Raw genomic sequence first — 26738 nt, forward strand, 5'->3', positions numbered from 1 at the left:
TGCATACCTATCTATGCATCTCTACGAACACTGTCAAATGGGTCCCTAGACCGCAGGCTCCTTGCTTGACTCGAAGTAGGAGGCTGGTGGAAGCTGGCCTTCACCCCTTGTATTATGTGCATGGAAGTTTCTAGTAAATGAATTGTGGGCTTGGGGTGCCTGGGTGGCTCAGTCATTAGGTATCCAACTCTTGGTTTCGGCTCAGATCATGATCTCATGGTTTGTGAATTAGAGCCCCCTCATCGGGCTCTGCACTGACAGAGTCAAGTCTGCTTGGGATTCTCTCTTTCTCTCTCTCTCTCTCTGCCCCTCTCCCTACTCAAAGTGAATAAATAATAAAAAAATAATTGTAGGGTTAAGAGCAATAGTGTAGGCTTCATGACAGCCTATATAATTATACAGATGTCATGTCTTTGTTTCCCTTAAAATTCTGTCATTCTTTGGAACATAATTTATATTCTTGGCCCAGAGTATTTGATGAAATGAATTTTGGGGACTCCGTATCCAGAGATACAGGAGTACACTCAAGAAATTAGGTGGGTTTTTTATTAAAAGAATATCTTCTAGGTATTTCTTTGTTTCTTTCCACTGACCTAGGAAGCAGGTTCATTACGAGTATTACCAAACATGCTGTTTCCAAGGTTACGTAAAGTAATGGCCCTGGGGGACTGACCTGTGCCACCGCTTTTGTGGATTTGTAGAACTCACTTACCTTTGGCATTTCCCTCAGCAAGTCCCGGGACAAAACCAGGAATCTTCAGAAATGAGAGCCGTGAGCAAACACGTTTTAAGAGTTGAGTGAAATTGTCTTCCCAATTTGTTTATACCTCAGCTAAACCGAGACCACGCAGTAGGAAATTGCTTAAAATGCTGATCCTGAAGACTGAAGGGTAGAGTGAAGTGACAGTTTTGCTTCTTGGGGGACGTTTTAGGTGAACTGTTCTACATCCCGAGAGAAGATGTCATTGCTGTAGGCTGATTTGTAATGAGGAACATTTGATTTTTTGCACACACACAGGGCATGTAGCTTCCATTCAGATGCCCCAACTACAGAGGGGAAGGGTGACCAGATAACTTATCCACAGGCCTCAGACCAAAAAATAAAAAAATTTGGCAGCCAGACCTAGTTGCTTACTAGGGGACCCAGTATCTCATGTGTCGTGCTGACGTGTGCCCATTGCTCTCAGGAATCTGTTCTGGGTTATCGGTGTCAGTGTGAGACCCGAGGGAACTTGCTAATGACCCATTTTCTTCAGTTGAGGCATATTCCTACTGCCACCTTTTATTTTTATTCTACAGCGAGGAAGGATTCATGCCAAAAGCTTTGGTGAACCAAGTACTTTAAATTCAGCCTTTGAAACTGTCCCAGTTCCCTTGAGCAGAGAGAACCCCGACCACAGCCACACTGACCCTCTCCAAGCCGCCCTGTTTGCCTGTGACTCTGCTCCTGCGAGGTCCCATTCAGCATTTCCTGTGGGACCGCGTTTCCACTTTTACTGTTTCGGCTAGAACCAGTGGAATGAAGCTTGTTTTTACATAAACCCGATTTGATGCCCCTGCACATGAACAACGTGATTGACTTGTGAACATCTTCCAAGGTAGTGACGTAATTTTCCAGTTGATTTCGCAATACTGTAGGATATAACCAAGTATAATTACGCTGCACAAGGATGAATGGGCCTCACGGACTGCTAGAAATAACTCCCTTCCCTCTTCCATTTATAGATGCGGAAGAGTAATATTCAGAGAAAAGCACCTCGACAAATTTTACTAGACCTAAAACATTTCTGCCTCACGTCCAAGGACAAAACCAGATGGGATATAAAAGAAAACGCCAGTGAAGGCTTTGAGAGTAAAGACTGGCTGTCGTCTGGCCCCATAAGGTACACCCTCCCCATCCCATCTAGACCTTCCCGGTTTCCCCTTAGCCCAAGCCCTGGTCTAATTTTTGTCAGACCCAGACTAGTCTCCAGCACTAGCCTGCCCCTGATGGTCTCTCAAGGGGCCCCCGGTCAGTGCGTGTACGTACACCTTCTCATCCAAAGCCTGTCACTCGAACACCTGCTGCCTCAAGCCACCGTCCGTCTCTGGAGGCAGATTTATTCTACACCCCCTTTTCTCTCTGGTGCCCAACCCTGGTTCTTTGCAAGGTCCTGGCCAAGTCTCTGCCCACCCGGTAAAATCCTTCTCCCTTGTAAATTTTCTTAAATTTAGCTTCAGCTCAGAAGCCTGTCACAACCAACTTAAATGACATCACCTGTAATTCTATTATTCCAAGATAATATGCTTTATTATGAAGCATATTGATTTATAAATGTAAATGCTTTATTCCCTTGATGCATAATTATTGACACACTGATGGGACTAAGCTGCTAGTCTCACATATTGTCACATGGAGTGTCATTTATAAGCAGAGGGGTCGTTGAGATGTACGTGGCAAGGATGCAGAACAGACCTTTAATAACTTCCTCAGTTTTCCCCACAAGAATTCTAAAACCATGTATACATCCCATTAGAATGTACCACAAATGTGTATCTGGTCTTCTTCCTCCCCTGTACCTATTCTTGATACAGTCAGCAAATATTCGCCGGGTGCCTGGGGTTCTGCACTGTCGTGGGCATGTGGTGTGCATGTTAGAGAACACGGGCCAGCATTGCGCCCTTAGCCAAGCGTCCCGTGTGAATGATGGCGCACGTACTGCATCCGACGCCCCACCACGTTGTCTTCAGCCAAGTCCTCTCTGACGTGAGAGCAGGACAGGTTCCGCCACGCCCTCCTTTTGCAACTTGGATGTTGCTCTTCCCACCGAGTATAGTTGCAAGGAAACAGTCCTCTTATTTATGTATAAACAGGTACCAGTTTTGATTTTATTTCATATTAACATACATGAACATCAGAATGAGAAATGCACAATTTAACCATTCGGCGGCATCTTACTCCAGAAGAACACTATATTCATATTAAACATTTATACAGTCTTTCCACCTAACTTGACAAATGTTCTAAGCCATTGTCCAGCATTTCTCACACAGAAGTCTAGTTTTGCTCTTTAGAAATCACCATTCAGTATCACCCCGGTAGCCTCCGGGGCTTCCCCAAGATCACGGACTCGAGAGAGCCAGCCACCCCCGCCCCCAAGCAGCTCCAGGGCTTGCCCCTGAGGCATGGCAGTCTGGATCCCAAGAACTGATTATTTGACATTCGCAATCAAGGACTAAAAGTTTTAGTGTCTGACTACATCATCAGTCATAGGAAGGAAGGGGACCGTGGCCAAGAGAAATCCCAAATGACGGAAGGCAAATTTCTGCCCAGAGAGGTGTTAAAACCAAGCCCCCCCCCCCCCCCCCAACCCTCCCAGGACATATGTAAGATTGGAGCTGTTCCTTTCATTTCTCAGAAACGTTCCATGGTTGTGACCAGACCCTGGAAGAAGGATGTGTGTATACGTAACACGTCAAAAATTACTCTGTGAAACCTGGAGAATGTCTGGTTACATCCCAAATTTAAATGTATGTGGAAAAACTCCGATCATTGAACAGAACTTTTCAATATAATGACAGTGACTTCCCTGTGCGGTGTCCTCTCTTCCTGCCTTCTTTCTACACCCAGATCACAGCGCGTTATTTGCGCACAACCAGTTAGGTTACACGAAGCTCAGCATCATCATGAACAAGTCAGCTTTGAGTCACGCCATTCATTCTGTGCTGGTTTCAGCAGTCATCACAGGAAACAAAGTCACATCCTAGTCAAAGGACTATCCATTTCTCGAACACAGAAAAACCTGAGATATGAGTCAGCAACTAGCTACACTTACAGTAAAGAACGACAACCCCCCCCCCCCCCACACACACACACAAAAGCTGCTGACGTGAATTAAGGCTTCAAAAGAGGGCCATACTATAGTTGACAAGTAACAAGCCAGGGAGTTTAAAAGCAGGTATGTACTAACACTTGTATCCTTGTTCCAATCACCTATTTTCAGCTGCCAGGATTGATTCCATACAGTGATTGTAGGTCAAAGGCTGAGAGACCACCTTGGTCCTGCTCCATTTTGATGTGTCCCTTCTACTGAAAGAATACTGGGGATAGTTTCTGAGAATAGCTTGGCTGTAGCTTTCCACTCTGCTCACAACGAATCAAATCCAACCACCTTCCCCTCACTTTCCTATACTGTGTTATTCTGAACACTCCTTACGTCACCAGCCTCTCAGCCCTATTAGTAAATCGGAAAGGGAATCACAGAACTACCACCCTCGTCACGTGCTGAGAAAACCATCGAGAAAAAATTGAGTTTCCTGCTTCTCCTCAGCAACGTTAGTTCTTTAATCTTTCCATAGTTTCTCCCTCTTGATAGTTTCCTATAACATTCTACCTGTTAGATTTTTACAAAACCTATATGTGCAGTGAGACCGAAATGGAAAAAACTGTACTCTGGCTGAGAACTCGAAGGTTCTGCTGCTCTGCTACCGACCCAAGTACATCCCCATCTGGCTGAAACCAAGGTAACAACACCGTTCTGAACAATTCTCGGATTTACAGGGAGGGAGGTAGACTTGTTTAGCCTCCCGACCTTAGCTTCAGTCATTATGCTGCCAGATCCCTGGCCGTTAAGTGGAATCCTAGATGGTTTCCCTTCTCTTCATAAAGCTGAGAAGAAGAAAACAAGGTACCACCTCCATCCAGGCCCTACTGGAAATTTGTGCAGAGATAGTCTGAACTGGTCTGCAAAATGTGCCTAGCTACCTACCTACCCACAAGGCCTAGGACACAGGCTACCAGACTTGGTAGTGGTGAGAGCCCCGACTTGCAGTCTGAGGTACTGGGTGTGCTCCGAAGGAGACCACGGCAAGGCCCCTAACGGTCTGTCCGGCAGAGTGATGCGCGCATCGGCTGCCGGGTGAGCGTGGACGCGTGAATCCGCTTTGGATGCGATCGTTTCTCTTGCGTTTACCATGAGGTTCTGTCCCTAATGGGGTCTACCCGCCCGACCCACGAGCTGGCTCAGTCTCAGCGCTAAGGTGCACTACGGAAGGGACAGGACAGAGACTAGTGCTTGAGATCTCCTGTGGCACGACACGAAAATTAAATGATAGGGGATTCTGTCCTCCAACACCAAATACAACCGGATTTAGGAAGAACGAGAGGATGTGCAATTCGCTGCAAAGTTTCTCATCTGTCTAGGAGGAAATCTAGCATTTGCCCTTCCACTTTCGTTGAGAGACGTGTCAGCTGATCTCTCAAGTGCAGGTGTGGAGAGACACCTGTGTTGATCCATCTTTTGCTTTTACACCATAGCTCCGCTTTCCAAAAATATATATGTATGTACATATATATATACTTCAGATTTACAGGGAATATTTTTTTGTGAACAAGACAAACATTGTCAACAGAAGTCACGAGTGTCTGTCTCCTCAGGAGACCTCAATGATCTCCATGCTGCCTGAAAAGCTAGACTGGCTGCCCACCTTCCCCAGCTCTTCCCGCGACCTGTTCTCGGACATGATGCTCTCGCCAAACTCCATCTGGCAGCTTCTGCGTTTAAACTGCTTTTCAAAGGGGCTCTCTTCGTGCCAGCTCCGCCGCGAGTCGGGCCTGTCGCCCGGCTTGTGCCGCCTGCGCACGGAGTACGCTTGGTCGCTGCCGGTGGGCAGCTGGCTGCAGCTGTAGGCCGAGTAGCCGGCGCTGCCCCCGTACATGGCGGAGGCAGAGTAGAAGCGCGAGGGCTCTGTGGCAAAATACCAGCTGTTGGCCAGGGAAGGGGCGGAGGTCTGGGGAGCCAAGATATCTGAGTGCCAGCCCTTGAGGCCCAGCCCGGCGGCAGACTTGGCGAGGTGCTGCTGGCTGGCGGACAGGCCCAAGAGGAAGCTGGTGTGGCAGTTGTCCTCCACGCTCCCGCTTCGGTGCAGCGGGGAGAAGAGGGACCGCTGGGCGGCGCCACCGCCCGTCGCTCGCACCGAATGCAGCCGCTTGCCCTGGCTCTCTGCGGGCCTGGCGGGCTGAGGCTTCTTGGGGAGGTTGGCTTCCTCCTTGTCGGGGCTGGTTTCTGGAGTCTGCTCCGACACCTCCTCGACCGGAGAGAACTGGCAGAGCTTGTTGGTCCCATCCAGAGCCGCGGAGGGTTTGTAGTATTCCAGAGCATCCTCTGACGAGGGGAAACCGTGCAAGGATGCGGCCACGCTGGCCGAGTACGAGACGGACTTGATGTCCAGAGAGAAGGAGCGCTTGAGCTTCCTGCTGTCCTCCAGCTTGCCGGACGGCAGGTGCAGTCCGCTCAGCGCCTGGACCAGCGGGCCGTCCTCCGGCAGCGGCGGCTGCGAGCCTGGCGCGCTGGCAGGGTGCGTGGGCCTTTGCCCTGCCGCCTCTGAGGTAGCGGAGTTGGCACAGGGTGGACCGAGGCACATCTCGCTCTTCTGTCCGCCCTCGGAGACCGCGGGCACAGGTTCATTTGGCTTCTCCAGGTGCAGCAGCTTGAGTTTGCTCTTTGGCCCTGATGTGCCGGTCTGGTTCTTAATCTTCTTCTCGTAGTCCAGGAGTTGGCCCAGAAAATTGAAGTTTGGAGATATGGTAGGTCTTTTTTCTTTCACAAATCTACGAAGAGAGGAAAGAAACAAAAACCTCAAATTTTACAACTACACTTTATCTTAAGAACAGTGTTAAATCAGAGTACTAAGTGAATAAATAAGATAGGAAAATATTAGAGCCTCCCAAATACCTATGGAAGATGACTGGCTTAAAAGTTCAAGGTGGAGAATAAAAGGGCCTTTGCACTGGGAGAGCTTTATACCACGTCCTTGGAGCATGCTAGAAAGAGAGGGCCCAGGGCCCAGAAGCTCTAGTTTTAGCCAGCTTGTTTCCAAGGACCCAAGGTTTCCAATGCAACAGATAAGAGAGGATTCCGTCCTCCCCACCAACTCAGGCTGGTGCTGCCCTCAGAAGTACAGTGTGACAGCCACTCTCCCGCTTCAGTTTCCCAATATCAGGCCTTCTCAAAGTCCTCATAATCACTTCCTCAGGACATTTCATATGTTTAGTTAAGGATCAGAAAAGCAAGTATCAGATGGCCACAGCCTCAAAGCACACACCTGAGCTCCTTCTCTTTGTATCCAGCACGACAGCCAGCACGACAGAATCATCAGCCGTCAGCTGGCCTCTGTGTGCTAAGCACTAGGCCAGTGCATTAAACAGAGTATTATATTCGGTTCCCCAAACTCACACAGCTGAAATTCAAAACCAGGTCTCATGTCTGCATCCATTTTTGTAACCACTGTGTTAAAAAAGAATCTTCGGGGCGCCTGGGTGGCGCAGTCGGTTAAGCGTCCGACTTCAGCCAGGTCACGATCTCGCGGTCCGTGAGTTCGAGCCCCGCGTCAGGCTCTGGGCTGATGGCTCGGAGCCTGCAGCCTGTTTCCGATTCTGTGTCTCCCTCTCTCTCTGCCCCTCCCCCGTTCATGCTCTGTCTCTCTCTGTCCCAAAAATAAATAAAAAAACGTTGAAAAAAAAATTAAAAAAAAAAAAAAAAGAATCTTCAAGGGGTAAAAACTAGTAATAAATAGCTTTTCTATTTAATTGTGGAATCACAGACTCCTAGAGATAGTGGAAAAATCCTTCGATGGTTTCTAACCTTCATGGACACACCTCAGAAGATGCAGGAGTGAAACTACATTGAAAATTTGTATTTGAATATGGAGAAAAATCAAACTCCTTGGAGATCAAGTAAACCTAAAGCAAATTAACAAAGCCAGAGACAACTGGCTCAACTGTAACAAGTACAAATGCAGGATCCTCATAGTAAGACTTCGAAACATGACATAAGAGTGCTTTTGCTTCTGGTTTCTACACGGTACCAGAAGACTTTTAGGGAGAAAAGCCTGAATTGAGGACAAGGGAATTAATGCAGACAAAGGGAGGGTCCTTCTCCTCCAGTCTCATTCCTCAAATGAGAAGCTCTTCAGGTAGCTCATTTCTTCTTTCCAAATTTTCCAATTTGAGAAAAAGTCCAGTTGTCACAATAGGCCTGCTTCCCGCATCTATATTTATGGCCGTTTATCACATGAAAACCAATCCCCGCTATCCACGCAGGGGATCCAGATTCACCCACCAAACTCCGGTCCTCACGCCCATGTCACTTGCCTGCCTTCCATCTGACCAAGGGTGGGGGGAGCAACCCAGTCCAAATGCATAATCTGGGCTACTCTAGAATGAATGGAGGAAATTCCACTCAGTGAATGGATTTTGACAATAACTTGGTCTTGTACCTAGGGTTTTTCCTCACAGTGATAAAAGCACAAAGTTTGAAGCAGAAGTAGGAGTTCTATAACGGGTATCCTGCTGGAGCTTTTTTCTCCTATGTACTTCCCCAATTAGGAAAAGATACAAACTCACTTAACAGGGTAGAGATCTGTTTAGATTTGTTTTTCCTTAAAATTAAAAAGTAGCTGCGGATGAATCTGACACATGTTCAGGTGGAACTCATGCTGACTTATATTCTTCTCTAATCTTTGAAAAACCATTTAAAAATTCAGTCACCTGTAAAGAATGTAACTAAAATAGTCCTGTTTTGCTGTAATTTGGCTACCCACCCTCCTCTCTCTTCATGTCTCAGGTCCAGTGAAAACCCAATCCACAAGGCATATCCCTGTCCTCACCTGTAAGCTTCGTCTAAGGACATGTTCATCCTCTTCATGATGTAGGCGATGGCGATGGTGGCTGAGCGAGAGACGCCAGCTAAGCAGTGTACCAGGACACATCCGTTGCAGGCTTTTGCTTTCTCTGCAGGAGTCAAATTCGAGAAGGGTCACCGTGAACAACTTTGTTCAACGGTGAGATCTTGTTGCCATTTGCTTACTTGCATCTGATAACTCAAAGTAAATCTCCTGTATTCATAATATTCTTCCTTTCAATAGTTTTTAAGGAGGTAAGGGAAGATAATTTCCCCCACCATTTACATACAGGACAATGGGGGTTGGTCCCAATATGTTAATAAGCAATGAGTCCCCTACTCAAGATCGCCTCTTACTTGGTACATTTCCCAATGTGTTTTTTACATTATTGTTTTTAATTTTAATAATTTTCCCTGAGTATAAATCCTACATTGTGATGACATGATTCCATTTGTTTAGTGTAGAGAATTTCATAATTACAGAAAAGTATAAAGAAAATAACACCCCAAATCTTAAGATTTAGCTAATATTTTGTTTACTCATATTGTCTGACACTCCCAACTTTTTTCTAGTTATGTAAGAGACACTAATTTTTTTTCCAGTTTTGAGATATAATTTTCAGTTTTGAGATATAACTGACATATAACATTGTATTTTAGGTGTACGGTATAATGATTTGCTACGTATAAGAGGTATTACATTTTTAAAAATATTTTCTCATTTCAACCATATGTGCCATACCTCACTAACTTAAAAAGCAGGAGGGAGAAAGACTTCATCACGATAGTGCATCAGAAAGCAAAAAGATACCAGGTCAAGCTACTTTTAAAATGCTGACTCATAGAATCTTTCTTCCTATTGTTTCCTATTTTTGTTTAGGAGAATTTTCTGTAGGTCATAAAGTGGCTCAACATAATTCATTTGCTGAGTTTAAGAAGAAAACTGTGTATATACTAGGAATCAGGTTTAGCAGGTCACTTTAATGAGGACCAAGGGAACTTGTACCTTTCCTGGATATGGAGATGTTACTGATTGCATCATGTATATTCTGTACAACAGGGTAGGACTTTTGGACACTTTGTGAGAACCAAGAACATTCAAGCAAACAGTGCTGCCACCTCACTGTTGTGGGGCTTTAAAAGTCTACTTGTAGGAGTGGGCAAAGTTATCCCACACAGCCTGGAAGCTACTCATATTTTAGCCAATATTATGACTGCCTCGATTCTAAACAACTACACACGTGCTCACCATGAACTGCTGCCATGGAGCTAAATTCTTCCCTTTTCCTTCTTGTTTTAGCTGACGGCACCAAAAGTTTACCAAACCTTATGTTAAAGTTCTTATAATTAACATATCCAGGGAATCTGCTCTGGCTCTGGCAACTGAATAGTAATACAAGGCCATTCCAATCTCACCACCTCTGTTACAAATATTACAAATTCCAGGGTATGTGATTTGTTATTATGTACAAAACACATAGGGCTTTTGGATAGTATATGAAAAATCAAACAGCCTTCCTTAGATAAAGAAATCAAACACAGTGGAATAGTAACAAATGAACACAAATACTTCTTGAAATTAAGAAATATGTATATACAACATAATACTACATAAACCCATGTACATAAAGTCTATTACCTTCCTGGGCCTACAGAATACTCTTCCTTATCTCAACTATACAGGACTTAGCCTGTACTGATCTTAGTATTTCCCCTTTTGCCATGGCTGCTAAGAAGCTCAGAGCTAAGATTTTCACACAATTTCAATAGGTAACTGTAATTCAGATTATACTTCTTCTACCCCCATATTACTTGATTCTTGCCCTTTTTTCCATTTTAATGTGTATGTGTGTCAATGCATCTTTTGATCCCAGTCTCAGACTGTAAGCTGCCTTAAATTCTTATTGGAAGTAGGCTCAGTTTCAATTTTTTTAAAATGTTGACAATATTCTCTCAATTATTTAAAATAATTATCTCAAAACAAGTCTGTAAGGATCTATAAGGATCTTGCTCCTAACTACCTCAAAGGGTTTAACATTGGGCACATATTATGCAGTAAACACAGTAAATGGGATATGCACCCACATCTTCCTTTAAAAACAATGTTTATTGACTTGGATGAATGTTGCAGAGAAGTAGGGAGGCATGAAGTTCCTTCATCCTTCAAACACAGCAGTACCAAGGCCAGAAGACTTGGAATTCCAGGAATCTGGGCTACAGAGTGACAGAAACATCTCCAGGGGCCCACAGGGACAGTTTGGCGGGACAGGGATGCATGATTGCAAATTGGGAGAGATAAAACAGACAGCATAGGCACTGACTGAAGGAGGATCTCCTTCAGTGGAGAGACAAAAGAAAGAAAAAGAGAGGCTGTGGAAGCATGGTATTGTATTTGGACAAGAGAAAAGCCTCTCTGGACCATGGACCAGGGAATGGAAAAAAGCAGTTAGTCTCTAACTTGCAAACAGCCTTAGGAGTGACAATCCAGGGTTGCGCAACTTTCTCTGGACCAGGACTGGAGCCGGCTGCCAGTCTGTGCACCTGGCGCTGGCGGGGAGGGGGAGCTGGCCCCAGGCTCGGTAGTGAGCTCAGAGGTGATTTGGGAGAAAGCTGTCCCCCTCCCTCAAGTGCCGTGGCGGAGGGTATATTGGCGTTCCAAGGAAAAAAGACCCTGCAGGCACCTGCCAGCCGGCGGTCCTCTATCAGCTGGTTGGGCAGAGTGACCCTACCCTGGAACCAGGGTGCCCAGGGCAGGATCCTTTAAAACAACGGGGTGTGAGTCCCAGCCGAGTGCCTGGGAGGCATGGGAGACTGCAGCAGGACAAACCAGCCCACTCTCACCCACACGGCACTGTGAGGACAGCCTGAACATTGTGGTTTGGAACACCCGGTCCAGGGAGGAGAGACTGGGGTGTCACCATTTTTCTCCCCATCACCAAAAAGGTGGGGCTTCAGAGAGGACAGTGGGCCCCCAGTGGAGGTGGGACCCGCCTACACCAAATCACACCCTCTGCACCCAGTAACTGCGTATCTGCCAGAACAAAACTGACACTGACCAAACCAGATGGCCCCTCCTCCAGACCAGCACAGCCCCCATTCCAAGGCATCATCCAATAAGTCTGATGATTTTACATTTCTGATTTGATTCTTGGTCAAGTCTTATTTTATACACACACACACACACACACACACACACACACACACACACACTTTTCTTCTTTCTTCCCTTCTCTATTCTGGTTGTTGGTTTGCTTAAACAGACATTTTTAATGTATTATTTTTACACCTCTTCTGTATCTCCTTCTTTATTTTCCTCTCTTTCTCTCAGGATTAACCCATATAGTTTCTCTTAATCTCTGCTTGGTCATTTTTTCCCCCCACCCCTGTCATTTCTCTCTTTGTATGAGATAAGGCTTCTTCCACTCTACTCCTTTTTAAATTTTTTCCAAGGTCACTTCAATGAACAAATCAAAGCACACCTGGTAGAGGGTCCAAACCACCACGAGTAGGGAGATAAAGCAACCAGAGTCACAACAACAGAGAGTACACAACACACTCCAAAAACACCTCCCGAAGGGACAGGCCCTGGACAATGTATGACCCCTTTTTAATATAGTAGTGCTCGCAGGTGCAGGACACATAACAAGCTATTAAACATGTAAAAGACAAAAAAGTAGCCAAAATGATGAAAGGGAAGAATTCTCCCCAAAAGAAATTCCAGGAAGGAATGACAGCCAGAGAATTGGTCAAAATAGATATAAACAATATATCTGAGCGAGAATTTAAAATAATAGTCGTAAGACTAATAGGTGGGCTTGAAAAAAGCATAGAAGACAAGAGAATCTATTGCTGCAGAGATCAAGGACCTAAGAAATAGGCACAATGAATTAAGAAATGTTGTAAATGAGGTGCAAAATAAAGTAGGTGCAATGACAGCAAGGATGGAGGAAGCAGACAGGAGAATAAGTGAAACAGAAGATAAAATTATGGAAAATGATAGAACTGAAAAAAAGGTAGGAAAATACTAGACCACAAGGGGAAAATTAGAGCCCTAAGTAATTCAATGAAACTGGCATAGCGAAACCGGCAAAACACAAAGATAAAGAGAGAATTCTGAAATCAGCTAGGTACACATGGGCCTTAACCTACAAGGGAAGACACATAAGGGTAGTAGCAGACCTGTCCTCTGAAACATGGCAGGCCAGAGGGAGTGGCAGGAAATAGTCAATGTGCTGAATAGGAAAAATATGCAGCCAAGAATCCTTTATCCAGTAAGGCTGTCATTCAGAATAGAAGGAGAGATAAAGGCCTTCCCAGACAAACAAAAACTGAAAGAGTTCATGATCACTAAACCAGCACTGCAGGAGATCCTAAGGGGGACTCTGTGAGTGGAAACCGCACTGAGATACCACCTTACACTGGTAAGAGTGGCTAAAATTAATAACTCAGGAAACAACAGATGTTAGTGAGGCTGTGGAGAAACAGGAACCCTCTTGCACTGTTGGTGGGAATGCAAATGGGTGCAGCCTCTCTGGAAAGCAGTGTGGAGGTTCCGCAACAAATTAAAATAGAACTACCCTGTGACCCAGCAATAGCACTACTAGGAATTTATCCAAAGGATACAGGTGTGCTGGTTCATAGGGGCACAGGTACCCCAATGGGTATAGCACCACTATCAACAATAGCCAAAGTATGGAAAGAGCCCAAATGTCCATCAACTGATGAATGGATACAGAAGATGTGGTTTATATATACAATGGAATACTACTTGGCAATGAGAAAAAATGAAATATGGCCTTTTGTAGCAACGTGGATGGAACTGGAGAGTGTGATGCTAAGTGAAATAAGCCATACAGAGACAGACAGATACCATATGTGTTCACTCTTATGTGGATCCTGAGAAACTTAACAGGAACCCATGAGGGAGGGGAACAAAAAAAAAAAAAAAAAAAAAAAAAAAAAAAAAGGAGGTTAGAGTGGGAGAGAGCCAACGCATAAGAGACTCTTAAAAACAGAACAAACTGAGGGTTGATGGGAGGTGGGAGGAAGGAGAGGGTGGGTGAGGGGTACTGAGGAGGGCACCTGTTGGGATGAGCACTGGGTGTTGTATGGAAACCAATTTGACAATAAATTTCATATATTTTAAAAAAAAATTGAAAAAGGCTGGAAGGAAATAAAACGATGATAACAGATGTGTTAGGATGCTGAAGTTACAGGTTTCCTTTTCTCTGTTTTTCGGATTTTCTGCATTGTATTTACATTGCTTTTACAGTCACAACACCTTTGAGGATGTATTTTAAAAATCTGATTGAAAAGTGATTTCACTGGATTGGGTTCATTAGAACACATTTCTTGGCAGCAATGTGTGTGTGCCAGGCAGCTACACACTGGGAGTAATGAGGCTGCACAGACAACAGTCTGCCGTGTGGGGCAGGGAGGGAACAGAAAGGTTGTAAAGGTGGGGAGCAGGTGCTGGAGGGTCTGGGAATGTTAGGCTAAGAACAGCAGGTTCCTGAACAGGGGGCAACAAAAATACTGATGGTGAAAACTGGAGAGAAGAAAAACAAGCTGCCACCACAGCTATTTGGGAATAAAAATCTTTTAACAAAGGGCAGAGAGGATAACAAAAGGGTAAGGGGAAGCCAGTGAAGATGTGAAGTTACAAAGGCTAAAAATAAAGAATAATTGAGCTTCTAGAGGACAGCTCAAAGAAAAAGAAAACCAAAGAACTTCTCAGATGTTAATTTTTACAACCACTACTACTTACTAAGAGCCAATTATAACTTAGGTGAGTGGCAAGGTATTCTAGGTACGTTATCTATTTTAATCCTCACAATATCCCTATACAGTGATACATTATCTTCAGTTTCCAGATCAGGAAACGGAGGACCTTACCCAACATCACTTAACTAGTACCCAAGGAAGACAGGACTCAAATACAGTTTGGCTCCAAAGTATATGCCCTCAGTCACCTCCCTGTATGGCCTACATTTAAACTCAAGAGGCGAGGCAGGAGCCTGGAGCAGCAGCGACTGGGACTGGGGCCACCTGGTGCGTGTCCTGTAGTGCAAACAGGCAACCCGAGCTCACTGCTGCCCGTGTGAACTAAAAACAAAGACAAAACTCCATGAACACTTGAGTCCTTCCAACAAACCCAGAAACTTACTGGAATTTACCTAAATAATAAAAAGAAAAAAACACCCGCAAGCCTGGAAGTTTCTAAGCCCTGGTATGAGGGTGCATCTTTACAGAGTGCACTCAGCCATGACCCACCCTCACGTAAAGCACCCTAGAGACCAGCAACTACCGTGACTGTGCACTGGATTCCAAAACGTGGCTGGACACTCTGCCCTCAATGACCTGAGTGGGATAAGGACAGTGGCCCTAGGAAATAGGCACAAGCAGGTGAAATACTGAGGAGTATGAGGAGTATAAATATTTTCAGATGTTACAAATAAATGACAATATGTGTACTTGGGTGTGTTTAACCAAGTTGGAACACAGTAAATTCTTTTTGTCTGAATTAAAAGTGGCAGGATGACCCCAATACCTCCCATGAAAGAAGAAAGTAAGTTGGGGCAAAGTTATTCATATTCTCTCTTTTCTGCTAACCCTCTTAAAAGCTTAGACATTGTGATGAGTTAAGAGAATCAGGTTCTCTTCTAAATAGATTCTGAAACTGCACTTTTAGCTGAAATTAGAGCCAAATGTCTTTGTATTGATGTGACATGGAATGGGAACATTAACCATAACGTTAAAAAAAGAGAACGTTTGTTCTCTTTTAAAGAGGCAAAAACTGAATGATATACTGAATATTTCCTAGAAGTACAATGGTGGGGGTGATTAATTTGGGGAGTTTTGTTTGTGAATACTGTAATGTGAATTATCTAAGCCATTTATCTTCTGGCATTTCAAAGACTTCATTCTAATTAAAGATGAAAAGTTTTAGCAATCTGGAATCTTGAAGAAAAAAAAAAGGCAGAACTGTTTTGGAATTACTCAATGTTCCAAAAGCATTATCTAGAAAAAAAAAAATTCCTCTCACAGATGAAAGGGTATAGTTGAGGGGCTCAATTTACAGCGTTTCACATCTTAAAAGGAACTAGTTCTTTTTTTAATTACAGTAACCAATTCAGAGTATTTAATTGTGGATTAGGGTGCTCAAGCTTCTGTGACTGGGGGAAGAAAAACTTGTCACATGGAACATCAAGAGTGAACCGTGCCACGCTGCTCAAAAGCAAACAGCGTATCTCCTCTTTCAGCTACTCTCCACTAAAACCCCATTTCAAATACACATCGCCAATTTACCACCACCAACTTACCACCAGAAGACCTCATCCTGCGGCACCAAAACCAAAATGTTACAAAGCACCTGAAGCTAGGAGTCGGGAGGCTCCAGGACTAACAGGCCCAGGCCCAGCAAACAACACAGCACAGGACAGATCAGAGCCTATCACAATCAACCCCAAAGAAACGACCAAGTGTGTGTGTGTGTGTGTGTGTGTGTGTGTGTGAATTCTATTAGAGCCGGTACTACTTGAAATTACTGGCACACAGATTGAAGCTTACAAATCTCATGACATAAAGACTTTAGGTGTAATGGGATTTGTTTTCACAGGATTTGACTTTTCTCTGGGGAAAACATAGCATCAAGGCAAAAACAGTTTAAGGAATGCCACCAAACTTTCCAAAAGTCTTTTATAGGATTTAAGGAAATGGCTACAAAATTTAATCCCAGAAGTTTAACTGATTTCAAGTGCTTGCAAATATGTAATGACAGATGCCATCAGGCTTAACCCTGGCAGTGGTTTAGTTAGCTATAATGTCACAAGGCCAGTCTCTTAGAGACAGCATGGCATGTCACCTTGGCCACTGAATGAGATAAGCAGCATCATGTGTTGTTTTCAGACTTTTGAAATCTCTGCAATAGCCTCCTTTTCTCTAAAGAGAGAAAAAGGGAGAGAGGGGAGGGGTGCACCTGCACATGAGACTATAACCCTTAAAGGGCTTGTAATACTACCCTGAACTACTTACCGATGAAATCGACTGATTTGTCCAACCACGGCAAAATTTTCTCGCAGAAACTATCATTCACAGGCACGCGCAGGAAATGAGACTCGGGGATAAAGTCGGGCTTAGGACAAGTATTGCTGGCATTTAACACATAACCAATCCCATTCTGTTGCATCAGCTCCTGTGGAGGGAAAGAGCAATTAAAATGTGAGCGCCACACTGAGCACAATCACTTTGGAAGAGGAAAGCCTAATATCATGATCAAAATTACTAGTTTCCTTGAAATCAGGGTTAATTCAATCGGTGAAACCCAAAAACCCTAAATGACATTTAGAGACTTCAGTTTCAAGCAGAATTGTTTTTAAGGGTAAAAAAAAAAAGCTGTTTCCAATGGCATGCTTGAAGAACACACATCATGAATACAACCAATTCTCTATTATCTTCACTGCTGAGAGAGAAGTCGAAGAATACAAAATAAAACCATGACAGTTCGCTCTGACTTTAGAATACAGGTGCACACAACAAGAACATTTTCTTCCCAAACCGAACATGTTGACTGTTCTCAAAGACACAGTCCTAGGTAGTCTTTGAGCTCAGAACACTCTTGTGAAAGACTGAATCTACTGCCAGAGCTTTATCAGCTCTACATGCTGACAACTGACTCATAAATACAGATCCTCTTCCATTTCCGGCCCCTCCTTCCAACCACCTACTGATGTCTCTATTTGTATGCTCCTCTGGCCCTTCAAACTCAAAATGTCAGAAACTCAAACACAGTATCATTCTGTGCCCCAAATACCTGTTTCCTCTTCGGAATCCAAAATTGGTTTGTGGTAATACCATTTACTCAGACACTTGAGCTGGAAAACAGGATCCTTTCATTTCGCTTCCTTCACGACCCCCATCCAAGTGGCTGCCACAGCCTTTTGGTAGAAGCTACCCTCCCCCTCTCCACCATTTGTTCTCTCCTCTCTGTTCCCTCTGGTTGCTGCTCAGTCAGTGGTCAGCCCTCACCACCACCAGCATCACACAGAGCCACCAGGGAGTTCTTAAAGCTTGCGGGGTCTCATCTCTAAACCATATACTGAACAAGAACCAAAGTGATCTTTCTTACAATCAAACAAGGGCTAAGTGCTTTGTTCACACTTTAATGTCATCATCGTCTCGCTGCTTGCTCTTGTCCAAATCCCCCAACAAGACAGGTATATGCCCACGCTTCCATGCTGGTGTTCACACCATTCCTGTGCCTGTTCCTCCTCCTGGTGACTCTCTTCCACTTTGCTGGCTTTGTGGAAATCAGCCTTACTATGTACTCCTTCCACTGACGCATAATTAACCATTCCGTTCCCTGCCCTTCCAAAGTACTTTGTTCACTGAGCACACGGTTATAATTAGCAGATAATTTTTGTCTCTCCTATTAAATAGCGAGGTAGATCTTGGACTGATTCTCACTTGTTTTTCTACCTTTGGCACCGGGTACGTAGTTACACTCAATACGTGTTTGTTCGACTGATACGCCGTCTACTGTTTTCCAGACAAGCCTACACAACCCCCCTTCATTTAGTTCTATGTGTTCTAAGCCTAAAATAATTCCCTTGTAAGCAACGCTGGTCATTTATTCCCTTTCTTGGAATGGCACCTCCTCTCCAAATCTTTTCCAACTACCTGAAAGACAGTTGATGATCTTCCTGTTTTCCCTCCTGAGACATGCCAATTCCCTGAGTCTCTTCATTTACATTTGGCACAAGAAATACATCTTACATAAAAGGCAGACTTAATAAACCCTCTTTCACCTGTGAGATGATGTCAAGAAACGGCTTTGAGAACCAGGTGAGCTTCCTGGAGTGACTGATGCCTCTGTGGTGCCAGAGCCCCAGTCTGCTGATGCTCTCACATGCTTCTGCTAGGTTAATAACTAGGCTGTGAAGATCTCCATGGTGTTCACTACAACTTTTAAACTTGTGTACATGTAGCAAAGGTCACGTTTGTTTTTCTGCACTGAGATTACTACCATTTGATCAACCGCAGTATCTCCCATGTAAGAACAGCAGCGGGTCACTGGAGTTAAGAGCCTTTCAAGCCTTTCTTGCCAATGGTCCTTAAAGAAATGAACCATCTTATGTGTCTTTCTCCTATCCACCAGCAGTACTACAAAGGTTTATTAAATTAAAAGTAAAGGGAAGTAGTAATGTCGCTTTCCACCCAATTCAGTAATGAGGACCTAGAAGTTTCAGAAGACAAAAGGCAGTTCCAAGAACAAAACATGTTACAAGTGTATAGTGACTGTCAAATTTGATTTTCCCACAGAAAGAACATAGCAATGTATACTTCTGACAAGTAGCCTCATAACTTACAGTTTATAGAAATGGCCACTTAACCGAAATTCAGTCAAAAAATATTTGCTGAGCACCTTTGCTAGAGGTTTATTAATAATAATATTATGGTACATGGCACATATTAATAAAATAATATCTAACAGTTAATGAATGCCTACTTTTTCCAGGCACTGTGCTAAGCATTTAAATAGACTGTCTCTCAAGGATGTGAAGAAAAAGAAACCTTCTTGCACTGTTGGCAGGAATGCTAACTGGGGCAACCACTCTGGAGAACAGTATGGAAGTTCCTCAAAAAGTTAAAAAATAGAACTACTCTATGATCCATTAACTGCACTACTGGGTATCTACCCAAAGAATACAAAAACACTAATTCAAAGGGATACATGCGTCCCTATGTTTACAGCAGTATTATTTACAATAACCAAATTATGGAAGCAGTCCAAGTGTCCGTGGATAGATGAATGCATAAAGAAGATGTGGCGTGTATGTGTGTGTGTGTGTGTGTGTGTGTGTGTGTGTGTGTGTGTGTTGGAATATTATTCAGCCATTAAAAAAGAATGAAATGTTGCCATTTGCAATGATGTGGCTAGAGCTAGAGAGTATAATGCCAAGTGAAATAAGTCCAGGAAAGACAAATATCATATGATTTTACTCATATGTGGAATCTAAGAAACAAAATAAGCAAAGGGAAAAAAAGGGAGACAAAGCAAGAAGCAGACTCTTAACTATAGAGGATAAACTGATGGTCATCAGGAGAGGTGGGGGGTGAGGAGGGATGGCTGACTAGGTGATGGGGATTAAGGAGGGCACCTGTCATGATGAGCACCAGGTCATGTACGGACATGCTGAGTCACTATACTATACACTGAAAGTAATACGATACTGCATGCTAACTATACTAGAATAAAAATAAAAAACTTAAACAGACTGTCTTATTTAATCCTCACAACCACCCTCTGATATGGATACTATTATGATCCCCATTTTAAAAATGAGGAAACTGAGGCTTAGAAAGTTACACAATGTTTGCAGTCACACAGCTAGTGGGATAGAGTCAAAGTTCAAATCAAGAATATCCACCTCCAAAACCTGTCCTTAGTGGCCATGCTTTGAAGTTCTGTTTAAAGCAAATTAGGGGTGGTGTCTGGGTGGCTCAGTCAGTTAAGCATCCAACTTCGGCTCAGGTCATGATCTCACAGTTCACGAGTTCGAGCCCCGCGTCGGGCTCTGTGCTGACAGCTCAGAGCCTGGAGCCTGCTTCGGGTTCAGTGTCTCCTTCTCTCTTTGCCCCTCCCCTGATAACATTCTGTCTCTCTCAAAAATAAAAATAAACATTCAAAAAAAAAAAAAGCAAATTAGATGGAGCAACAAGGGAATTAGCCTACATATACACATCCTTTGTAACTAATTCAAGTATTAGAATATAAAGTTTAATTTCATTCTTTATGCCCATTTCAACTACCATTAATAAATTAGAAAGTAGAGGGACCACTCTGGCCTGAACTTCTTTGAGGAGACTTTCAGAGCAACTCAGGACACATTTGAGGACACTTACACAAAGTGTTGATTTTGCTCTGTTTCCCCTTATTGTCACCTCAGCTGTTGCCACAGGCATTACAGTGCTGGCCTCTGCCATGTTTGCACAGGTATCTACTGCTGCAGGGGGAGAACTGGCTCCCTGCGTGCAGGTCCACTGCCCTGTGCTGACTGCTGCCACGCACCAACCTTCAGCAACACCACCATGCTGGACAGACGGAAATGTGCAAAGGGCACCATTCTGACCTGACATATTTAAGATACATCAATAATCCAACCTTACAATGCTGTTTATATCTCAAAAGTATTTTCACTCATAAAACAGTGTACCATAAAAGATGCATTTAAGTAGTAAAGGTTTGAGTATTTATTTACTTATTTATTTATTTATGTATGTATTTATAATTTTTTTTTTCAACGTTTATTTATTTTTGGGACAGAGAGAGACAGAGCATGAACGGGGGAGGGGCAGAGAGAGAGGGAGTCACAGAATCGGAAACAGGCTCCAGGCTCGGAGCCATCAGCCCAGAGCCTGACACGGGGCTCGAACTCACGGACCGCGAGATCGTGACCTGGCTGAAGTCGGATGCTTAACCGACTGCGCCACCCAGGCGCCCCTGTATTTATAATTTCTACACCCAACGTGGGGCTTGAACTCACAACCCTGACATCAAGAGTCACACACTCTTTTGTGACTGAGCCAGCCAGGTGCCCCAGCAGTTTTTTAATTTTTAAATAACTGGCAAAAGGGGAAGGGTGAAAAAGACTAATATATTAAAACTGAGTGATGATAAAATAATTTAAACACAGGGGTGCCTGGAGGGTTCAGTTAAGCATCTGACTCTCGGGTTTCAACTCAGGTCATGATCTCACGGTTCACAGGATCAACCCTCACATAGGGCTCCGTGGTGACAGTGTGGAGCCTGCTTGGGATTTCTCTCTCCCCTCTCTCTCTGCCCCTACCCAGCTCGTGCTCTCTCTCAAAATAAATAACCTAAAAAATACATATGAAAAAATAATAATTTAAACATGAAATGAGAAAAAGGAAATGATCTTAATGGTAAATATAACTTGCTTTATAAAAATTTTACTGTAAAAATGTTTATTAAGTCAATTATTCAACTATTCCCTGAAATTCTTTTTGCAGTAAGATGGGACTTGATAAATAAAACATGGCTAATTTTAAAAACAAAGAGGCAAACAAAAATCCAAAGATGTTACCATGTAAAATTTAAATATAATAATGGTTACTAAATTGAACACAATATGTAATCTGGTGGCAGTAACTACATCAGTGCAAAAGTCAGTAAAATAATACATATACACTTGAACCACTTTAATTTAAAACAAATAAATGTACATTCATTCACTAACTTCTGATGCTGGACCATGGCTGCTTCTTTTTTCTTCTTTTGTATGGTTTAGCTGATGGGAGTTCTTAAGCAAATCACAACCAAGTGCATATACTACTTAAGAGCTTTCATTTCTCAGAAGAGCAAAAACCTGTGAAACAACATCAGTACAGAATCCTGGTTTATGACTACCCCTCGGGTATTTTACAGTTGCCTTACTGCTTCCTAGTTTAGACAGAAAAAAGACGTAAAGCAATTTGGTTTTGCTGGATCGTCCCAAAACATTTAACCTAAATCATAGAAAAACAACACTCTTCCCTCATTCATATTTCATGGGCGTATGTAATATTTTAATTAATGTGCACAATTATAATAACAAGTACGCTGGCCTAAACAGGTTTGAGAACAAACACGATACCTCCTGGTAAGCACACTGTTCCAGCAGTGGAGGCACAGGAGCCTACTGCTAGCCTAGCCGTAAGGCGGGCGGCACCTGCTGGGCCTCAGGGTTGAGAGGTGGGTAAATCGCTGAGTTTTGAAGGTTCATGTAGCCATACATTCTATTAACTTGCTCTCCGGATTGTTTTTACAAATGTGCATATAAGTGGCTCGAGGGCATCTTAAGGCAATGTTTCTGATGATGGTGCTGGGCTGGAACTGCTATTAGGAAGAATGGGTCTGTTTTATAGAATGATTGCTTTCATTTGCACATGAATGTCAAGGACTTCTTACTACACTAAAAAGAGATATTTATGGAATTTGCTCAGTTTTGTTTTACACAACTGAAAATTTCTCTGCCCCGTTATTAAGCATCACAGTTTGTAAGATTCCAGAGGCACTCCCGTTATGCCGTTTAATATGTAGCTCAACTTTGTGCTAAGTCTGTGAACAAATGTTTTCTACTGGCAAAATAATCTTCTCTGGCTTCAAATATCCTTCTGATACCTTGGTCTCTCAGTTCTTTGAACTTCTCACCTTCACCATTCACGAATGTGACCCGGTCAGTCCCGGTCAATACCAACAACCTTGGCCTGTCCCTCATCCTGACCTCACACCCCCCCCCCCCTCCTTCCAGCTCGCTCTCTCTCACACCACCACTCTTGGAATCCTTTCATTCCCCTGGATCTACACTTCTCTGACTCTACCCCCTTTTCGGTCCTTCATCTTCATAGTATCTGTCTGCCTTCCTTGCCCAAGTGAAATTCTGTGGTCCGTCATTATAAATTACTCTGCCTCCACCCTCAACTCCTGTGTCCCACTATGGCTTCTTCACACTCACCCAGCAAGATTACAGCCCTGGGTAAATCTAACTCTCCATCTGGTCTGCCTCTGCACCCACGAAACCACACCCACACCCGCCTGGTCTGTGTCTGCGCCCATGCAGCTGAACACAGCCAGAGAAAACCACTCAGCAACGCTGCTCCATCTCAATTCCAATTCACGCTCCTCAGCAATCTTTTTATTTCCCTAGGTTCCCTCTCTCCTACATGCCGTTCCACCCATTTCCCCTTTTCTTCAAATTCCTTCTCCTCACTCTCAGCTGACGGAGGATCTTGTTTCCTGGGGTACTGAAAAATGTACACAGTCAGAAGCAAATTTTTGTATATTTTCTCTAACCACATTTACCCTTCTAACAGCACATGCACCTACCTGTGTGCCCTACCTTCCCTCCTGCTGCGTGGATGAATGCCGTGTGGCAGGAATAATGAGAAGTGTGTGGGTACTGGACCCAGAAAAACCAAAGCACAACCTAGCATGTTACCGCTTGTTACCTGAATGATCTTGAGTAGGTCGTCTAACCTCTCTCAGCTTCAGTTTCCTCACCTGTAAAGTAAGGCTAATGACATACATTTTATTTTTTTTAATTTTTTTTTTCAACGTTTATTTATTTTTGGGACAGAGAGAGACAGAGCATGAACGGGGGAGGGGCAGAGAGAGAGGGAGTCACAGAATCGGAAACAGGCTCCAGGCTCCGAGCCATCAGCCCAGAGCCTGACATGGGGCTCGAACTCATGGACTGAGAGATCGTGACCTGGCTGAAGTCGGACGCTTAACCGACTGCGCCACCCAGGTGCCCCTAACATTTTATAAAGCTATTATAAGGACAAAAATAACTGGCACATAATAGAAGAGTCTCATTAAATGTTAGTTCCCTTACACTTTATCTTATTTTAAAAATAGCTGTGGGAAGGTAAATTGGCACAGATACTATGGAAAACGATATGGAGGTTCCTCAAAAAATCAGAAATAAAATTACCATATGATCCAAAAATTCTACTTCTGGGTACGTATCTGAAAGAAATGAAAACACTAACTTGAAGAGACATCTGCACCCCCATGTTCACTGCAGCATTATTTACAACACTCTAGATATACAGAAGTGTTCCATCAATTGATGAACGGATAATGATGTAGTACAGGTATACGATGAAGTGTTATTCAGCCATAAAAAAAGAATGAAATCTTGCCAATCTTGCCATTTGCGACAACATTATGAGGACATTATGCTAAGTGAAATAAGTCAGAGAAAAATACTATACAGTCTCACTTACATATGTGGAATCTAAAGGAATCTACTCAGAGATACAGAGAACATATGGGGGGTGTGGGTGACAATGGTCAGAAGGGACAAACTTCCAGTAATAAGTCATGGGGATGTAATGTACAGCACTTAAAAGTTCTCATCAGAAGAAAAAAAATTGTAACCGTGTGGGTGATGGATGGATTCTTGCTTCAATATACAATTAAGAAAAATTTCAAAAATAACATTTTTGAGTCAAAAATAATCTTTATTTCATTATTTTATTATTCATTATGATTTCCATTCACAATTTTTTCCCTCTCAAAGTTTCTCTCTCCTAAATAATGAAATAAACTTTGCCCTGTAGTTGGGACTAATTTGTAAGTAAGGGTCCTATAATCTGTTGTTGCAGACTATGAAGTAACAAATGGAACACAGATTGATATACAAGCCTTAATAAAACTGTTCTACTTGGCCAAGTTTCCCATGTTCAGCTAGACTGAGGAGAGAGATCACATTAAATCACCACAGGCACTGCAATTCTAGACAATGGAATTGTCACTTTTTTTTCCTGAAGTCCATTCAAATAAATATTTTTGCATTTGCCACTCCTTTTGCCTTCAAAACTGACCTTACGTCCTACTTCCTCCATCCAGCCTTCCTCAATCAACCACACCCACTGTATCCACCACTCACGAAAGCCTCTGGTATACCCCACTTCTTGAGGACATTGACCAAGGGCCCTGTGAACCAGGAACTGTCCTTGGTGCTAGGGATACGTGATTTCATTTGCACCTCACGTGAATGTTAGAAGGCAGGAATCGTGACAGTTTATAGGTGACGAAACTGAGATTCAGCAACTTAGCTAAAGTGATATGGATGGTAAGGTAAGACCTGGGAAGCAAAACTGCCCACCTCCAAGGCCAGCTGTCAACCATCACTCCAGGCTGCGTTGGTAGTGGGATTTCTACAGTCACTCACCTCGTCTTGTACATCATTGTGGAATGAACTGGTCTTGTCTACTCAACTTGAGCACCATGTGGTGTATTTTTACTGATAATTTTGACCTTTGCCTTCCTAGATCATATGGAAACCCTGAAGGCAGTATTCTGTGTCTAGGCTACTAGTTCTGGTAAGAAAACAACAGAGAAAGTGGCAGTCATCCCAGTGGCAGGCAACACAACCGGGCAGCACAAGAAAACCAACCTTGCTGGTTCCAAGAGTGAAATGAACAACACCAAGAGTGCCAACAGCACACTGTCTGGAGGGGCAAGGCGGAGCAGAACTGCTAACTTACTGCAGATATAGCTCTGGCTTTGTGACTACTGACAACAGGTGATTCCATCATACATTTCATGCATTTAAGTGTGAAACTAAAGTCTCTACTGGAAATGTTAAGCGATAAGGCAGAAAATCAAGAACTTTGGTCTTTCAACAGTAACTAGAGATTCTTGCGCAAATCCTACTCAGTTCAGATATGAACTGGGCACTGGCAAACTACTTTTAGTGCAATAAGCTATTCCTGTTCCAATTCTTGTATAAAGACTAGAGAATAAAAGAACAGACTGTGAGAAACAAAAGTACAGTTGTGAGGGGAAAAGAAATTGAAAGTATTCTTTTTGCTACCAATGACTTCTTACGGTCTTTTACAGAAGAGCTATGCCTTGGAAACCTGAGCAAAATTAAAATATGTTGAAAGTATTGACCTACACTGTCCTCTGTGGTAGCCACAAGCCACATGAGGCCACTGAGCACCTGAACTGTGCCACACTGAGATGGGTAGTAATTATGAAATATACACCATATTTTAAAGACTTAGTACAAAAAATACATAAAATAGCAATAGTTTTTCTATAGTGATTGCACATTGAAATAATATTCTAGATATACTGTGATAAAGTTATCAAAATTAATTTCACCTGCTCTTTTTTACTTTTTTAATAAAGCTATTGAAACATTTTAAGTATATGGCTTGTATTACCTTTCTAGTGGACAGTGCTGGTACAGAATGTGCTGTAGGAAAACTAGGGAAAGAAAATCTCAGCAGTGACTCAAGAAACAGTTTAGATCGTCAGTCCTTCATAACAGCCTGTTCTAGAGAGTTCTAGCTTCTAGAAGATGGGTATGTCTGGTGTTATACGAACACAAGCCTTAAAGCCAGAACAGTAGCTTGAGTGAGGATGATCTCTGCCACTAACCAGCTTTGAAGTCCATGACTTCCCAGCCACAAAATCTTGGGTAAGTGACAACTCAGAGCCAACCTATGTCTTAATCCTATTACGAGGGTTAAATGCAATAATATAAAGAGCCTAGCATTTTA

General features: G+C 43.2%; 1 protein-coding gene across 13 annotated transcripts in view; it reads right to left on the bottom strand.

Annotated features, from left to right (window-relative positions):
• Window positions 1-2838: 2838 nt before the first annotated feature.
• Window positions 2839-26738, bottom strand: part of DUSP16 (dual specificity phosphatase 16) — a 90191-nt gene continuing 66291 nt past the window's right edge. For all 13 annotated transcript variants that reach the window (XM_047865364.1, XM_047865366.1, XM_047865365.1 and 10 more), the window contains 3 exons: window positions 16695-16854; window positions 8647-8770; window positions 2839-6589 (listed from right to left, as the gene is read on the bottom strand). In XM_047865364.1, coding sequence (XP_047721320.1) covers window positions 5413-6589; window positions 8647-8770; window positions 16695-16854 — 1461 coding nt within the window. In that variant the 3' untranslated portion in view covers window positions 2839-5412. The remainder of the gene's footprint in view (window positions 6590-8646; window positions 8771-16694; window positions 16855-26738) is intronic.

Source organism: Prionailurus viverrinus, chromosome B4 (genome assembly GCF_022837055.1).
Source record: "Prionailurus viverrinus isolate Anna chromosome B4, UM_Priviv_1.0, whole genome shotgun sequence".
NCBI classification, from domain to species: domain Eukaryota; kingdom Metazoa; phylum Chordata; class Mammalia; order Carnivora; family Felidae; genus Prionailurus; species Prionailurus viverrinus.